General features: G+C 37.1%; 1 protein-coding gene across 3 annotated transcripts in view; it reads right to left on the bottom strand.

Moving 5' to 3' along the window:
* Window positions 1-19,841, bottom strand: part of KLHL28 (kelch like family member 28) — a 37,692-nt gene that overhangs the window by 13,984 nt on the left and 3,867 nt on the right. For all 3 annotated transcript variants that reach the window (XM_055291447.2, XM_055291449.2, XM_055291448.2), the window contains exon 2: window positions 6,807-7,705. In XM_055291447.2, coding sequence (XP_055147422.1) covers window positions 6,807-7,705 — 899 coding nt within the window. The remainder of the gene's footprint in view (window positions 1-6,806; window positions 7,706-19,841) is intronic.

Raw genomic sequence — 19,841 nt, 5'->3', positions numbered from 1 at the left:
GTGGTAAGAAAGGCAGAGAATAGATATTCTCCTTCCAAAAGGGAGAAATAGGAAATACAAGGAGTAAGAGGCCCCAAGTAAGTCCAAAACCCGGAGAAATAGGAAATACAAAGAGTAAGAGGCCCCAAGTAAGTCCAAAACCCAACAAGGAAAACATTAAGTTTCTTTTTTTTTTTTTTTGAGACGGAGTCTCGCTCTATCACCCAGGCTGGAGTGCAGTGGTGCGATCTCGGCTCACTGCAAGCTCCGCCTCCTGGGTTCACACCATTCTCCTGCCTCAGCCTCCCGAGTAGCTGGGACTACAGGCACCCGCCACCACGCCTGGCTAATTTTTTGTTTTAGTAGAGACGGGGTTTCACTGTGTTAGCCAGGATGGTCTTGATCTCCTGACCTCGTGATCCGCCCACCTTGGCCTCCCAAAGTGTTGGGATTACAGGCGTGAGCCACTGCACCCAGGTGAAAACATTAAGTCTTAAAGCTGGTGAATAATCTCCTTCAACCCCATGTCCTACTTCCTGGATACACTGTGGCAGGAGTTGGGCCCCCAAGACCTCTGGCAGCTCTGCCCCCATGACTTTGCTGGGCTTAGCCCATGCAGCTCTCACTGGTTGGAATCTTGTGCCTACAGTTCTGACAGGCTGACGTTGCACACTACTTGCACCACAGTTCTGTGGTTTTTGGGGGTGGCCCCATTCCCATGACTCCCCTAGCCATTGCCCTAGTGAGGGTGCTCTGTAGTGCTTCTGCCTCAGGACAGGTTTCTGCTTGCCCCCTGTGTTATCTGCAACACTCTTACAGTAGGAGAAGAAGGTAGCCATGCCCCCATAACTCTTGTAGTCTGCAAGCCTGCGTTAACATCACATGGCCAACACCAGAGCTTACTACTTGCGCCATCTAGAGTAGCAGCCTGAGCCATGTCTAGGCCTATCTGAGCCACAGCTGGGGAAGCTACACTAGAATGTGGAGAGCAGATTCCCAAGGTGGCCATGGGCAGTGAGCATCTGGAGGGTGTCCCAGGCTGATCCCCCCAAACCGTTCTGCCCTCCTAGTGTTCTGAGACTACAACGGGAGGCACAGCCTCGAAGATCTTAAAATGCCTTCAGGGCCTTTCTCCCATTGTCCTGACTAGCACTTGGTCCCCTTGTAACCACACTCATCTCTTTAGCACACATCCTTGGTTTACTTTCCTAAAAGATACCTTTTCACTTTTTACATGGTCAAGCTGCTAATTTTCCAAGTCTTTCTGTTCCACTTACCATTTAATTATAAATTCCATTTTTAAGTCATTCCTTCCCTCTCGCACCTTACTATATGCAGTTAAAAGCAGCCACAAAGCAGCCTGAATGTTCATCGCTCTGAAGTTCTGCATTCCATAAAGTCCTAGGAAACTGATGCAATTCAGCAAGCGTCTTTGATAATATATAACATGGATGGCCTTTACTCTCAGTTTCTGCTTGAGACCTCATCAGAATAGCTTTACTGTGCACATTTCTATCAACATTCTGATGATGCCCACTTAAGTTGTCTCTAAAAAGTTCCAGAATTTCCCTATGGCTCTCTTCTTCTGAACCCTCACCAGAATCACCCTTAACATTCGATTCACGGCAGTCTAGGCTTCTTCCGGACTCCTACTTAAAACTCTTCCAGCCTCTACCCATTAACCAGCTCCAAAGTCACTTCCATATTTTCAGATATTTGTTGTAATAATGGCCCCACTTTTTGGTACCAGTTTTCTGCCTTGGCCCATTTTCTGCTGCTGTAAGAAAATATTGGGTAATTTATAAAGAACAGAAGTTTATTTGGCTTTCAGTTCTGGGGGCTGTAAAGTCCAAGAGCATGATGCCTGCATCTGGGAAGGGTCATCCCATGATGGAAGACATCACATGAAATGCAAGTGAGTATGTATGTGAGACAAAGAGAAAATGGAAGCAAGACTTATCTTCTTATCAGGAGCCCACTCCTGAGATAACTAACCTACTCCCACAATAATAGCATTAATCCTTTCATGAGAACAGAGCCCTCATGGCCTAATCACCTCTTAAAGGCCCCGTTTCTTAACATTGTTCCAACAGCAATTAAGTTTCCAACACATGAATTTTGGAGGGACACATTTAAACTATAGCAGAGGGCAATAATAATCAGTTCTAATAAGAGTTTCATTCTTGAATTAGACCTGTGGTTTATAGTGTTGAGAGGAGTGACGTGGCTGAATGTCCATTCAACATTTAACATATTTGCACAACTATTCAAAAAATGCTTTCAATGTATTGCCATCCTTATGACTCCTTATGTACAAGTAGAAACAATACAGTTCTCAGAGCTTCCTCAATTTTCTTAAGTTACCTACCCAATCCCCACTTTCTTCTCTAGCAGGCCTCCTCTCTTAATTAAAGAAAAAAACTAAAGCCACTGGACAAGTGCTGTTTTAAACCCTTGCTTTCACCCCTCCCCCAGCCAGTAAAACTCAATTGTCTTGAGGCATAAAGAGTCTCTCTTTCTCCTATTCACAACTTTCTATGATTGCTTTTGATATCAATCTCTTCTATTTCCTCTAAGATCTTGCTTCATCAATGAGCATTCATCTATCTTATATCTTTACCCTATCCCTCTTTACTTATCTCTTTATTCATCTAATTATAAAAATACTTGGGAGGCTGAGGCGGGTGGATCACAAGGTCTGGAGCTCAAGATCAGCCTGACCAAAATGGTGAAACCCTGTTTCTACTAAAAATACAAAAATTAGCTGGGTGTGGTGGCATATGCCTGTAATCCCAGGTACTCAGGAGGCTGAGGCAGGAGAATTGCTTGAACTCAGGAGGCAGAGGTTGCAGTGAGTTGAGATCATGCCACTACACTCCAGCCTGGGCAAGAGTGAGACACCTGGGCGACACAGCAAGACGCCGTCTCCAAACAAACAAACAAACAAAAAAAACTCATGTCTCTCTCTTCAAGAATAAAATAAAACCATACAAAACTTCCCCTGAGGTTATCAGTTACTGCCTTAACTCTCTCCTTCCTATCTCTAGCAAGATTCTTAAAAGAAAAGTCTTCATTCAGTTTATTTCCTTACTTTGTATTCACTTCTCAGCCCACTATAATGTATCTACAGCATTTCTACAACTCTGCTTGAAATTACCCACCAAGGCTGGGCATGGTCGCTCACGCCTGTAATCCCAGCACTTTGGAAGGCCGAGGAGGGCGGATCACCTGAGGTCAGTAGTTCGAGACCAGCCTCAGCATGGAGAAACCCTGTCTCCACTAAAAATACAAAATTAGCTGGGCATGGTGGTGCATGCCTGTAATCCCAGCTACTCGGGAGGCTGAGGCAAGAGAATTGCTTGAACCTGGGAGGCGGAGGTTGCGGTGAGCCGAGATTGCGCCACTGCACTCCAGCCTGGGCAACAAGAGCAAAACTGTCTCAAAAAAAAAAAAAAAAAAAAAAAAAATTACCCACCAAAAGTCATTATGTTCTCCATAATGCCAAGTTTAAGAGCCACCTTTCCATTTTTATCTTTCTGGATCTTTCCAGTGCATTTTACATAGCTGATCACATTCCTTCCTTCTTGACACACAAATTCCTTGGCTTTTATGACACTATTCACCTGGTTCTCCTACCGCAAAAATTGTTCCTGCTGCTCTCATCTTAAACATTAATGTTCCCCAGATTTTCATTCACAATCAATCCTTTTTCCTCTCTATATTTTCTCACCAGGCAAAAGGAGGAACATTTAAACTGTCAATAACTCCATCAAAGACTTCATAGTTTTAATTCATACATCTAAACTATACTATATGCTGATGACTTTCAAATTTCCAGCCCTGAGCTCTTCTTTGAGCTGTGCACTCATATCCAGCTACCATAGAATATTCTTTACCTGGATATTTCATGGGCACTTCAAACTCAATGTGTCCAAAACTTTTCCCCTGAAAGTGGCTTCTCCTCCCATATTCCCTCTCTCTCTCTGCATATATGAACCACCCATGTAATCATCTAATCAAAAGAACTCATTCATCTTGGATTCCTCCCTCTTCCTCATCATCCCTCCCTCATATCCATTCAAACACCAAATCCTGTCAATTTACTCTCTTAAAACATTTTTTAAAACGAATGCCCCATTCTCTATCTTTACTACTTGTACCCTAATTTAGGATCTCATCATCTCTTACCTATATTAGATAAGAGGTTCTACAATAACATCTTATTTAATCAATCTGATATTAATCCTGGCCTCTCAATTTTTCCCATAATACAGCCATAATCATCTAATATACAAATCTGATAATTTCACTAACCTCCTTAGAATGGTTTTGCAACCCACATAAAAGTCTTTTTTTTTTTTTTTAAATCACGGCATACAATAACTTCTTTGACTTGGTTCAAAGACCACTGCTTGACACTTCTTGGTTAGAACCCTTTACTTCTGAATACCAATCAGCTTTTAGTTTCCTGAATATCCCGTAATGTATCATGCCACTGTGTCTTTGTACATTCCTCGTGACCTTTCTTCTTTCTCTGCTTGATTCTTGCTTAGCATTCAACACTCAACTTGTACATGAAGTTCTCTACAATTTCTCTTCCCTAAATCCCCCAGATGGGATAAATGGCTCTCTTTAATGTTTCTATAAAATTATCTTGATCGTTGCATAAACATTATGTATTATTTTCTATATGCCTCCTTTACTAAATTGTGAACTTGTTGAAGGTCAATTATCTAGCAATATATCTGATGCACAGGTGTTTAATATCTTTTGTAGAGTTAAACTGAATGATCATTCAGGTTGGTTTTAATTTTTCCGGAGTTATAATAATGCTGCAATAAACAGCTCTATGCAAATATTACTTTTAATTTTTAAAATTTTATTATGAAAGATTCTATGACAAAAGATTACTGTGTCTAAAGATACGAACAGGTCTTATTATTCTTCAATAATTTGTTATTTTTAATAGTTGAGAAAATAAGTCAACTGCTCAAAAATTTTTACACTATAAATACACATTTGAAAATTTTTGTCATAATATTTACTAATATAATTTACTTTATGCCAGTAACCAGTGCGTTTCAGAATAAGAGTTAAACAATCAATTCGTGTAGCTAACATAACTAATGTTCTATGTGTAGCCCAGTCTCAACAATACTAGTTTTAGGTTACAATTAAAATGTATTATGAGGCTGGGCACAGTGGCTCTTGCCTGTAATCCCAGCACTTTGGGAGGCCAAGGCGGATGGATCACCTGAGGTCAGGAGTTCGAGACCGGCCTGACCAACATGGTGAAACCCCGTTTCTACTAAAAATACAAAATTAGCTGGGCATGGTGGCACATGCCTGTAATCCTACCTACTTGGGAGGCTGAGGCAGGAAAATCACTTGAGGTGGAGGTTGCAGTGAGCTGAGATTGCACCACTGCACTCCAGTCTAGGCAACAAAAGCCAAACTCTGTCTCAAAAAATAAAAAATAAAAAATAAATAAAATAAATAAAGAAATAAATGTATTATCAGACTTTTTTTTTTTTTCAAGACAGGGTCTCATTCTGTCACCCAGGTTAGTGTGCAATGGTGCATTCATAGCTCACTGCAACTTCAAACTCCTGGGCCTAAGCAATCCTCCTGCCTCAGCCTCCTGAGTAGCTGGGACTACAGAAATGCAACACCATGCCCAGATAATATTTTAAATTTTTTGTAGGGACAGGATCTCGTTATATTGCCCAGGCTTGTCTCAAACTTCTGCCTCAAGTGATCCTCCTGTGTTGGCCTCCCAAAGTGCTGAGATTACAGGTATTTTGAGACTTTTTTAAAGGTGCAGAATTTATCAGTTGCCATTGATGAAACATCAAGTTTCCTAACATTGGAAAGGGAAAAGCAATCTACCAAATTTTTGGAAATGGTCAGAAATCCACAGTATTAAAAAATATATATTAAACACAAAAGTTTTCATGAAGCAATCCTATCTAAGAAAAAGCAAAAATAACTTCAAGCTATATTTTCAACGTATAAAAGTTACTAGTATCATGCACCAAATTAAGGGTTGGCAAGCTATCACCATGGGTCAAATTTAGCCCACTAGCTATTTTTATAAATAAAGTTTTATTGGAACACATCTATGTTCGTTCACTTATGTATTATCTATGGCTGCTCTCACACTACAATGGCAGAGTTAAGCAGATGGCGCAAAGATTACATGGCTCACAAAGTCTAAAATATTTACTGTTTGGTCTTTTATAGAAAAAGTCTGACAATTCCTACTCTAAGTTATTAGGGGGAAAAAACATACTTCTTAATGCTGTCTTTTAAAAATACACTGAAGAAAACAAATTACACTCAAAGTACATAATTTATATCAGTATCCTATTTTTTCTCATTTCTTTGGTAGCACTTCTAATGCACTGTTTTCATTCAAACCCATTCCTGTCCCCATTTCCCTCACCACAGGTTCCTAGTTCTCTTCTCTGGTATCTTCTGATATAAATGACAATAATAAATCTCTTCTGATGTGGTCTGACTCAAATAAACATGTAAATGGTTCCAGAAAGAAAAAAAAAAAGACATAAAATGGAATAAAAGTTTGTGAGTAACCAGGTGGATAAAGTGTGCACTTGGGGAGGTGGTTAATAATTGAGAGTATTGTAGAGAATGAATGACAATATAATAAAAACAATCATGTAAGTACTTTAGGAAGAATAAAAACTAAAAAGAAGCAAAGAAAAGTAAAAAGGGAAATCAAACTATTTTTAAAATATAGAAAATCTGCACATTTAAAAAGCATAAAATCAATTAGCATCATTCATTTAGGAAAGCCTTCTATTTACCTATCCAAACAGGCAAAGAGTCCAGATTTCCCTCCTACGGCACAAAGTACTTTGGGAGCACAGCGAGGTCGTGTCATCAAGACTGTCTGATGAGAGAGTCTATGTTCAGGCATAAAGTGGTACTTTAGGGCTTCATTCAGAAGATGTTTACAAGTGCGATCATCACGAATGAGATGATTTGCTTCATATAGTCTAGTGAGAAACTTAACACTCAACAATGGCAATCGTACACTGTTTAGTAACTGTGCTAAGTATTTCTGGCGTTCTTGTACATCATACTTGATCCAAGACTCCAATGCATAAAAAACAGTCTCTTCGGTAGCTACATTCAAACAGTCATTGGAAACAATTTCATCCAAGTCAGCATGTGTAAGCTCAAAAAACTCTTCAGTCTGGCAAACAGCTTCAAAATTCTGGCATATGTATTTAGTGGCTGCCAAATAAAGGTCACGGCAACCATATGTTTCTGCAAAACGAGAAATTCCAATACAATTACCAGGATCAAGTTGGCTTTCAAGAAATGCACAACATTCTTTCAGGACAAGTTTTATCTGGAGTAGGTTTGCTGCTGGCAGGAGAGATTCAACTGTGTCCTGAGAAATAAAAACAGTCCCTGTATAGGCATACTCCACAATGGCCTGGAGAGCAGTTTCATCAATGCATTGAAACTCAACCTCACTGTTCTCTTTTTCAGAAAGGTTTCCAGTGAACATAGCTTTGAAATATGGGCTGACGCTGGCAAGTACCACTTTGTGAGCATGAATTTTAACATCACCTACTCGAAGAATGATGTCACAGAGTTCGTGATGTTGGCGAAGAAGATTCAAGCCCTGCAGAAGTTGTTCAGAATGCAAGTGGGTTAAGTTAGCAAGCATGTAGGTCGGGGATGTGTGGTCCATCTACAGAAAAATAAAAAAGCATAGACAGTTATTTCAAAGTAATCGTGTCAATAACACTGCTTTTCAAATAGTACAGAATAATCAGATTTGTAATTTATTTGCCTGTTCATTGGTTTTTAAATACTTCATAGTAAATACTAGAACTATAGGTTTTCGAACTTAGAAGGTATTTAACAATCATATCATTCAACTTATTTATTATAGATATTAGGAAATGGAAGCCCAAAAGGTTACATGAGATGCCCCGAACCAAAAAAATCTCTGACAACGGACTTTTGGATCAAAACTCTCCCAACTTTTTCATTTTGTTTCCCTTGCATTAAATTCAAGTCTGAGCTATCACTGAAATAAAATGAAAATATGAGGGGAAAAACTTGCTTAAAGTAAAATTATATGTAGAACAAACAACACTATTTGCCAACCAACAGATGCTTTAATTGGGCAGAAATTTCATGTTAACACACTTTACCCAAAATTTCAATAACTGCTTTGATAGAGGGTGCTGCATTTAATGAAGGTACCATTACCACTAATTAATTTAATTAATTATGAACAGAATCCAAAGTTCCATAATGAAGGCAATAAGGCTCACTTACTGATCTATATATACCATAACCACTCAACTCTTTTTTTTTTTTTTTTTTTAGATGGAATCTCACTCTGTCGCCCAGGCTGGAATCCAGGGGCATGATCTTGGCTCACTGCAACCTCTGCCTCCCAGGTTCAAGTGATTCTCCTGCCTTAGCCTCCCAAGTGGCTGGGATTACAGGCACCTGTTAACACGCCTGGCTAATTTTTATATTTTTAGTAGAGACAAGGTTTCACCATGTTGGCCAGGCTGGTCTCAAACTCCCAACCTCAAGTGATCCACCCGCTTCGCTTCTCGAAGTGCTGGGATTACAGGCATGAGCCACCACACCCAGCCTCAACTCTTGATCATTAATTCAGATCATGCCCACTCAATCTACTTGCCGCTTTGTGCTTCTGGAAGATGATAAAGAATAAAAACAGCAGGGAAGAAAAGGGATGAGAAAGAAAAGAAAGTGGAGAGACAATAAAGACTATGGTAGGCAGAATAATGACTCCCCAAATGACATTCACATCCCTATCCCTGGAATCTGTGAATATTACTTTATATGGCAAAAGAGACTTTGGAAAGGATTAAAAATTTTTGAGATGGGGACATGATCCTGGACTATCCAAGTGGGCCCAAAATGCAATCAACATATACCTTATAAGAAGGCAGAAGGAGACGTGACACAGACAGGAGGTCACGTGACTAAACAGGCAGAGACTAGAGTGCTCCAGCCACAAACCAAGGAATGCTGGCAGTCACCAGAAGCTAGAAGAGCCAAGAACAGATTCTTCCGTAGAGCTTCTGGAAGGAGCATGGTCCTGCCACCTTAATTTTAGCCCACTGACACAAATTTCAGACTTCTGGCCTCCAAAACTGTGACAGAATACATTTGTTTTGTTTGAAGCAACTGAGTTTGTGTAATTTGTTACAGTAACCTTAAGAACTAATACATGGATATTTCAGAATGGACTGTAGCAGCTGCTTAGAGTAGACAAAAGGAATACAGGACATGTATACAATATAAGCTATTTCCTTCCCGTCTCACTCATATTTCAATGACAAGTTATGGCAATAACAAAAAAATACATTTGGTTTCCATCTTAAAACCATCAATTCAAACATTTTGAACACTATTGAGAGAGTATAGCACTTCATTATTACACATTTTAAGTGGAAAAAATCCAACTCTTGAAATTTTTATCTTTGTCACGTACATAATTGTTTCATACTTATTTCACAATGAATTTTAAATCAGTTAATAAATTATGTTAATATGGCCACTTTCCAGCTGATAACAGCCTCCACTGCTGAGCTCTGCAAATAATCTCACACCTATCTACTAGAAGAATTCTCAAATGTTATTGCAGTCATGGTATAAACAAGTCCCAAGAAGCTTCTGGGTCTTCCAGTAGGTACTTTTTTTCCAGAACACAATACATACTACTAAGTAGATGGCAATCAGAAGGCATAAGTTTAGATCTGTACACATTCTGTTAGTTATTCCAGTGTTGACCTTTTTAACCTATGTAACTTCTTTTAGCCTCAGTTTTATGAAAAAGTTAAAATCCAGACTTAAAAGTGAAGAATGAATAACAGGAAAGGCAAGTAGATAGAAAAAATAGGTAATGGGGTTAAGAAAGCAGTCCTCGTTAACTTTACCTTCTCAATCTTTGTTTTCCTTATTTGCAGAATGAGATCATAATAATACCTGTACTTTATTCTTCAGATATTATTGTAGCTGAGGTTTTTGAGAATCAAATCAGACAATGTACATAAAAACACGATAAACTATAAGTGATATTGTACTACAGTAGTACTACGGTAGCAGTGAGGCAATAGAGATAAAACATATCAGTGAAGAACAGACTTTGGAAATATAAGGTAATGAGTTTTAGTCCCACCTGGATCTTAAATTATATTATTAGGTGGAATAATAGGTACCAGCCTTTCTTAATCGAAATATTAATTGTTTCATTCATAAAATAAGAATACCCCACTTATCTCAGAAGTTTACCTGAAAGTGATTCTCTAAAGTATAAAGTTCTACACAATATACAGCTTGAGGTGTTAAGAATATAGGACTTACGTCTCACTGTACTAAATTGCCGCTTCCCAATATCCCCACTTTCACTAATTCCCATTCTTTCCCACAATGACCTTTTACGCTTATGATGCTCATGTAATGACTATAGCTCTATATAAAACTTGCTATCTCCCAAATATTTTCTTACCACACGTTACATTTTGTCTATAACCTTTCTTCTCTGATCTTCCTTTCCTCCAATTCAAATTGTCAAAACTCAAGATCAAAAATTAACTTTACCTGGACGTCTATAAGCATTTATTTACTATATTCCTTTACATGCAATTAATTCAATTGTATGTGTTGCTCTGTAAAACATACCCCCCTCAACTCTCATTTTCTGATTTAACAAGGAGAATGGTAGACTAAAAAGTGAAGGATGAACAACAGAAAAGGAAAATGTATGCGAAAAATAAGAGAAGGGATTGAAAAAGGAGACCTAGTCACTTCGTAAATTCATCTCTCTCTCAGACTAAACAATTACGTTTCAAGATATTTAAAACAGCCTGCAAATGAGATTCTTGAATCATTACCAGTGCCACAGGACTGAAGACTATTTTCAAAAATAAGACAGTAAATTCTACAATATGGTAAGATTTCTGTTAATTTCAGATAACATTCTAAAACAAATTATTAAAGATTTGACTTGTGAATACCAATAAGGAGATGTAGAGATCTTTAGGATTAGGATATATGAGCTAAAAATAATAAGACATGTTATAGACTAGGTTTGTTTCTTTTTAAAAATGTATTTAGAAGACTTGTAGATCAGAAAAGTAGACTTGATACTTAACTAGATATTAGTAAATAATTTTATGATGCCCTTCATGATTTTTCAAAGAACAAAACTAAAAAAAATACAAGCCAGTTCAGTTAGCTAAATTAGCAACTAGTGGAACAAATACCCCCCAGAGTATACCACTTAATGGAATGAGGCCTAGAGGGATGTCTCTAGTGGTATTCTGTAAGGCCAAGATGAAGGTATTTTATGTCCCGAACTTTGAAGATGACATGAAGCTGCAAAGGACAGCAAAAGCATTGACTTAACACAATAAGGATCCCGAAAGACTTGATATCTAACAAGAAGAAATTTAAAAGGGATAAATGTAAACATTCTATAGCAGATTCCAAACCAACTACCCAAGTATAGAATAAGAGAGAAAAGATGCATCTGTAGAACGTGTTTAACAGGTTTAGGGATTTTAATTGCAGTACTATTTTAACACCATAAACTTATGTGGGTTTAAGCTGCATTAACAGAACTATAATATACAGAACAACAGAGGAGAAATTTTTGCTTTGCTCTGCAAATGTCAGTCCATATCTGTACTACAGATTTTGGGTATCATCCTTTGAAAGGGATCTAAACAGACTGTAACACCTGATGAAGAGCAGAAATTCAAATCGTGTCTTACAGGTAATGGAACCGAGGTACTGAGTCTGGGAAAACAGGAGGTCTGAATTATCACATGAAAAACCAAGGAATGAAAGTTACTCAACAACAGCAGGAATAACAATTATAATATAGGGTTGTTTTTGAGGATTAAATGAGTTTATACATAAAAAGGGCTCAGAATAGGACCTATCACTTAGTAGGCTCTTAATAAATATGAGTTATTACTAGTAAATTCTTCGAGTTGTCCCTTAAGAGGTAGTCAACTTTCTAGGTTGCACTACCTCTCACTATTAGATAAGAAATCCACTCTGTCTTCTCTCATACCCTGGGCAACACAAGTGTCACAGAATTGTTGATTCTCAAATCAAGGTTATGAATTACTGACTAGATTCATTTTTAATATAATTAGGAATCACATAGTGATAGATCCTATATTGTTAACCTAATTTTTGTGTACCCAATTCCAAACTGGTAAATTACCATCAATGTATGACATGCATGCATTCATGACACAATATAGGTCTGTAAATACAAACATACATGTATGTACACACACAACACATAAATATACACACATGCATATATTTGTATGATATGCAGTATAGTTTTAAGAGACTGGCCTTTGGTATCAGGCTTCCCAGGTTACAATACAATGGTCTGTATTATGTGACCTTGGGAAATTCAGTCAAAAGTTTCAGTTTTCTCATTTGTAAAAAAACAGACAAAATTGTATAAAAAGCAGTTGTAAATATGCCTTTCTATGTGCTGGTACGTAAGCACTCAATAATTGGTAGACGTTATTTATTTTTATTATTCATCAACCTTAAAAAAGCTTGGTTATTACCAACTATATCCATGAAATGCCTTTCCATGCATACCAAAAAAGGAAGGAAGTTTGCTTACTGTCCAGGGAACAAATACCTACCAAAGCCAGGCCAAAGCCTCACTAATTCTATCAGTAAAGAGACATATGAGCCATTTTAAAATTTAGATGGCTTATTAGATTTAGATAGTTTATTACTTACAGAGTGAAAAGAAGATTAGCCAAAGAGTAAACTGCCTGGACGCTTGTCCCGCACATCAAAAATGGTAACACAAAAAAGGAGCTGGCCCAGTGAAAACTATGGCTAAGCAGTTTTCTATTCTGTAGCTCTATTCTAAGGGTGTGGGGTGGGGTCAAAAGTCTAATACCTAATCACAACCAGGGAAGTGAAGAGAAACTGTCTCATGACACACTTGTAGGGGAAATAGAGGGGTGAATGGGAAATTGGGAGATGACCTCATAGCAGTTCCTTAGAGGCCTCTCACCCTCACATATTCCAGGAGAATCACAAGGTGTGTCAAGCCACGGATAAGCTGCAGTCCTGAGGTCCAAGTCTTTGCCTATATGGATACATGCAAGGTGACCAGAGTACCATGACAAAGTTGTTCCCCTACACTTATGCCCCTATAATACTGCTTTACCTCACTTTCCAAGATCTATGTTGTTAAAACCTTTTAAATATTTTCTGACCATTCCAACTAGTGAGTAAAACATTCTATTCATTTGAACCAGCATGGTTCATTTTACTCCATAATAATAGAAATTATCAAAGTGTTTAAAATGGGCCAAAGAAAAGGCACTGGTAAAAGTAACTTCATAAAAGAAAGCCTATGCATATTTTTATAATTGTATTAGATGCAAATGATATACTTTCATTCCTTGTAAGAACTACTGAGAATAAAGTTTAATTTTAAAAATTATAGTTTAATGCTTAATCAAAACAAGCAACTTCAACAAGGCAAGGTAAAAATAGGGAACTTAAAATGAATTACACTAGCAGTTTTCCATAACATAATTTTTGTTTGTTTGTTTTGTTTTGTTTTGTTTTTGTTTTTGTTTTTCAGACAGGGTCTCATTCCTGTTGCCCTGGCTGGGGTGCGTTGGCGAGATCTTAGCTTACTCACTGCAGCCTTGACCTCCTGGGCTCAGGTGATTCTCCCACTGCAGCCTCCCAAGTAGCTGGGGCTACAGGCACACACCACCACACCCAGCTAGTTTTTGTATTGTTTTTGTAGAGAAGGAGTTTCACCATGTTGCCTAGGCTAGTCTCGAACTCCTGGACTCAAACAATCACCCACCCTGGGCTCCTAAAGTGCTGGGATTACGGGCGTGAGCCACTGAGCGTGACCAAATTAAATCTTAAAATTTTTAATTTGGCCCCTTTCCTCTGTCAAAAAATATGACTTTAGAAAAATGCACAGAATTCTAACATTTTCAAATACAGAGTTTTTTTTTGTTTTTTGTTTTTTTTTTGAGACGGAGTCTTGCTCTGTCGCCCAGGCTGGAGTGCAGTGGCGCAATCTTGGCTCACTGCAAGCTCGGCCTCCCGGGTTCACACCATTCTCCTGCCTCAGCCTCTCCGAGTAGCTGGGACTACAGGCGCCCGCCACCACGCCCGGCTAATTTTTTGTATTCTTTTAGTAGAGACGGGGTTTCACCGTGGTCTCGATCTCCTGACCTCGTGATCCGCCCGCCTCGGCCTCCCAAAGTGCTGGGATTACAAGCGTGAGCCACCGCGCCCAGCCTCAAATATACAGTTTTTAAAACAGTGGTTTTCAAATATGATCCCTGTACCAACAGCATTAGCAACATTTGGGAACCTGCTAGAAATGTAAATTCTTGAGCCCCATCACAGTTGTAAGCAATCAGAAACTACATAGTGCAGTGGGGTTGCAGGAAATGGACAAACTGTTTTAAGTCCTCCAGGTTATTCTTAGGCAAAAGTTCCAGAACCAGTTAAAATATCTATAGCTCAAGTTTAACAGCTTAAAAATTACTGAAAGTTATTTTTAAGAAATATTTAAAATGAAAGTCTTTTACAGACAGGATCTCACTATGTTGCCCAGGCTGGAGTGCAATGGCTATTCAAAGGCATGATCATGGTGCAATGCAACCTCAAACTCCTAGGCTCAAGTGATCTACTTGCCTCAGCCTCATCAGTAGCCGGGACTACAGGTGTCCACCACTGCGTTTGGCTCAAAAACTATAATGCCTTCAAAATTATACATGACAACTGTGACTATATTTGGTTCTCAGCTATCTACCCACAAATGGCTAAAAAAAGTAATTCAAAGAAGTAATACTTTCCAATCCTCAAAGCCCCACATTTGTCAAACAGTTTTACACTGGCAGTTTCATTTACCTGAGTAACCACTTTGCGTAAAAGGAGGGTAAGTACCATAAAAAAACAGGAAAGAACAGTGAGTAAAAGCATTGATTTTAGAGTCGGAGAGATTTGGATTTAAGTCTACATTTTGCTACCTAATAGCTGGGCTATTTGATACTTGGGCAAATTACTTATTCTAATCTTAAACATTCTCATTTGTAAAATTTGTTGTGGATTAGGATTAAATGAGAAGTATGTAAGGAAAAATAGATCAATGGAGAACGGAAAATATAAAAGTAGATCATTTAGATATGCAGGTTCAGTATATGATAAAGGTGGCATCTCAGCGAGGGAAAAGAGAAACGTTTAAATAAATGTGTTGAGATAACGGAATAGCCATATGGAAACAGGTAAAACTAGATTTCTGCTACATACCTACAGCAACAGGATAAATTCCAAATGAATCAGAGGTATATATATGAAAAATGTAATTATATAAATATTAAAATAAAATAGGTGTAAAAACTTATGTTGAAATTTAGTCCCCAGTGCAGTAGTGTTGAGAGGTAGGGCTTTCAAGAGGTGACTGGCAGAATCCTTATGAACGGATTGATCCACTTATGGATTAATGAATTAACGTGTTAGCAACTTAAAGGATTATCACAGGAGTGGGACCAGTGGCTTCATAAGAAGAGGAAGGGAGAGCTGAGCTAGCACACTCACAGCCCCCTCACCATGTGAGGCCTTGTGCTGCCTTGGGACTCTGCAGAGGTCCTACCAGCAAGAAGGCTCCCACCAGATGCAGCCCCAAGAAAGCTCACACCAGATGTGGCCCCCTTGACCTTAGAGTTCTCAGCCTCCATAACTGTAAGAAATAAATTCCTTTTATTTATAAATTATCCAGTTTCAGATATTTTGTTATAAGTAATGGAAAACAAACAGACAACCTGAGACTAGGCAACAGTTGCCTAACTTTGAAACAAAATCCAGAAGACATTAGTGAAAAAACAGGTAAAACTGATTACATTTTAAAAACGTGGAATAAAGAAATCGTAAGTAAAAATATAAATGAGACTGAGAAAAATATTTGTAGCATATATAAAATATATATCAGCAATATATAAAATATTTCTAAAATTCTCTAGCCCTATAGGAAAAATTGGTTAAAGAAATGAACAGATGTTTGTTAAGAATATAAACGATTTTAACCATACAAAAATTGCTCAACTTCACTTAAAATCAAATAAATTAATACATGGAGTTAACAATTCTCTCTTGACAGTATAGTCTGTTGGCGAGGATATAAGAAACAGGAAATCTCACTCATTGCTGTGGCAATAGAAAATGATACAAAATCTCTAGAGGTAAATCTGTCAAAATCTAGCAAAATTACATTTGGATTTATCCTTTGACCCAACAACCCTACTTCTAAGAATCTATCCAAAAATTACACTGGCAAAAATGTATAAAGACAAATCCATAAGGCTAATAATAATTGCAGATCTATTTATAAAAACAAAATAATATATTCGTGTTTCTTATTCCTCATATTTGAGAGACCAGAAGGCAACTGACCAAGATTTTTAAAACAATTCTCATGTCCAGCAACAAAAGAATGGTTGTGAAAACTACAGAGCATCCACACAATGGAGTACTACACAGCGATGAAAAGGAATGGGGAATCTCTGTATAGAATACTCTGCAGTGATCTCCCTGATCTAAACAAAGTGTGTTTAGTGTGTCACCATTTATCTATAATAGGAAAGATTACAAATATACGTAATCATTTCTATTAAAAAAAGGAAATTTTACACAATATATACTTTTAAAGGTTACCTACAAGAGGAGGTAGGGAACTAAAGACTAGACGATAGAGATAGAAGGAGATATCTTTGAATATACTCTGTTTTATAGATTTGACTGTGGAATCAGGAAAGTATTTTACGTAATTATAAAGCACAATTAAATCTTAAAAACATGATCCATAAGAAATTTGAAAATTGAAAACACAAAGGAAGAAAATATCTAGTTAGTGGCCTTACCATACCATTACAAATAACTTTAAAACAGTAATCTGACAGTCTCTATTGTGATATGCCCTAAAATACATATCTTATGCTGTTTTCAGTAATCGCATTGTTGATGAGGACACCGTTTATTTGTATTCTGACACCGTTAATGTGTGCATTGTGCTATAAAGCAAACGAGTAATGATATGATATTCTATCAACCCTAGGGTCACTGTGATCTAGGATTCTTGGTATGGGAAAAAGAAGATAAAGATATAACACTAAGATGTTAATTATGAACCTCATAGTCTGTATTTGAATAAAAAGTATAAGAATAAATATATGCATATAAATAACAATAAATATTCATATATACTAATACATAATTTATATATAATACATAAAACACATGTGAGCTATACATACATATTAAATATATGTAATATTATTTTAAGGAAAAAAATAAATTATATTTCCTAGCTCTGTCTACTGAAAAGGTCTAGAAACTGACCATTGCAGTAGCAAAGACAATTTCTAGCATTCAGATGTACTCTCTAAATACCATTTCCCTCAAAGAGAACAGAACTCCTTGGGCAAACAGCTGATACCATGTCTGGGGCAGAAGATGTCAAGACAAATTTGGAATCTAAATCCTAGGTAGTGTAATTCCAGCACTTTGGGAGGCTAAGGTGGGAGGATAGCTTGAGCCCAGGAGTTTTGAGACCAGCCTGGGCAACACGGTGAAACTCCGTCTCTACAAAGAAAAAAAACAAACAAAAAAGTTTGAGGTTACAGGCATGAGCCCCTACACCTGGCCAAATTTCTCCTTTTAAAAGTATCCCTGTTAATAAATAAAGAAGGAATAATGGAATATTACCATTTTGCATCCTTAATAAATAACGGGCATTGATTGTGAAGGGCTGTTTATATCACAAAAAGAGACATAGCTAGATAATTGGACCTTCTGATGGAAAAACGTAACACCCATGAGTATTCTCACATCCCACCCCCAACACCCACCAAAGTCAAGCAAATTAAACTACAGTCAATTCTCTAGCTCCAACTATTAATTTACATAAAATATAGAAAATAGAAAAATCATGTTAAACAATACCAGAAAGATGCAATTAGCAAAAACACATCAACTGTGAAAAATCTTGTAAAATAAACTAAATTCTTCAACAAATAAACTGCAAGAAATAAAGAGAATGAATCTATAAATCTAAAAGCCGTATCAATCAAATACGACCTGTGAACCATAGACTTGTGTGTGCACCCACATATTTAGAAAACACTTGGAAATTTACACACTGACTGGATTATTAATATATTAATTAATCACTGCTATTTTTTGTTGCTAAATAGTGGTATTGTGGTTGTGTTTTTAAGAGCTTTTTTCTTTTACAAATATATACTGAAATTGGTGTGCAATGGTGCAATTACAGCTTACTGTAACCTTGAATTCCTGGGCTCAAGGGATTCTCCCTCCTCAGCCTCCTGAGTAGCTAGAACTACAGGCGCATGCTACCATGCCTGGCTAATATTTTTTGTTTTTATTTTTTGTAGAGATGGGATCTCACTATTTGTCCAGGCTGGTCTTGAACTTCTGGCCTCAAGCAATCCTCCTGCCTTGGCCTCCCAAAGAGCTGCGATTACAAGTGTGAGCCCCCATGACCAGCTGTATTGAAATGTTTGCAGATGAAATAATATGTTGTTAGGATTTACTGCAAAATAATAGGGGATGAGGGAGTGGAAGGGGATATAGATGCCGTCATGAGTTGATAACCATTGAAGATGCGTGATAGGTAAATAGACGTTCATCATATAGTTCTGCTTTTACATGTTTTTGAAATTTTGCACAGTAAGAGAGTTTTTTCTTAAAAAACAGAAAATATAAGGCACTAAATTTTGAATAAGACAGTTTTAGAATCCTAAGTTCAGGGAGTTTAAATGAATTAGCAAAATCACATAATTAGTAAAAAACATTACTGGGACTAGAATGTTTTCTTAATCTTAGAACAATGCTCTCTACACATTACATACAAAAAATTAAATGCCAAACAATGTTGAGCTGCTTAAAATATTTACTGAATCAATTTATAATTGTTATTACTTCTCATAAAATGAAATTATTCTACAAAAGAGCATCTAGAATACCTCTGACTGTCATAATGTACCAGTTAACCGTCCAAGCTTTTAACATGTATTAATTCCTTTCATCCTCAGAGCAAAATATAATAGCCACTGTTATTATTACTACCGTTTTACAGATAAAGAAATTTGAGGCACAGAGAAATTAAGTCCAAGGCAAGATTTAAACCTTGGCACTCTGTCTACGTAATTCTTAAATATTGTATTACACTGCCTCATTTATTAAAAAAGCTCAGAATTTCTTAATCTTATTAAAATTTTAACTCAAACAAGAAACTAAAAATGTGCAGAATAGAAATCCAAAGAGGATAGATCATTCATATAAAATCTTTATAGACACACATTAGATACAAAAATACACAGGGCTTTAAAATGAAATAAAGAAGGATCCATGGAACAATCATTGCCTTTCAGTATTTGTCTAAAAGCAGATTTGGTATATCACGTTCCTCCATATCTCTGCCGTAGTTTTTTTTTTTTTTTTTTAATGATAAAACAAACAATAGTATTCCGAATCTTGGTAACTGCATTAGTCAATATCGAATAAAAAGTATCTATTTGAAATTAAAATTAAAATCAAACTTTCCATAGTCTACAGTAACTTAACTTTAAGTTCTGAAACCAAGTTAATAAAGGTCAAGTTGCGAGTTTTGTACCTATCTACTTAATTGACACCTAAGCCACAAAACAGTGGTGCTGAAATCAGTTGGGAGGCAATTATCTGCCACTATATAAATATAGATCACACCCAGAGTAAATAAATGGTGAAGA

This window comes from Symphalangus syndactylus, chromosome 9 (genome assembly GCF_028878055.3).
Source record: "Symphalangus syndactylus isolate Jambi chromosome 9, NHGRI_mSymSyn1-v2.1_pri, whole genome shotgun sequence".
NCBI lineage: Eukaryota > Metazoa > Chordata > Mammalia > Primates > Hylobatidae > Symphalangus > Symphalangus syndactylus.
The sequence above is the reverse complement of the archived record's forward strand: the minus strand, read 5'-3'. Positions and strand labels throughout refer to the sequence as shown.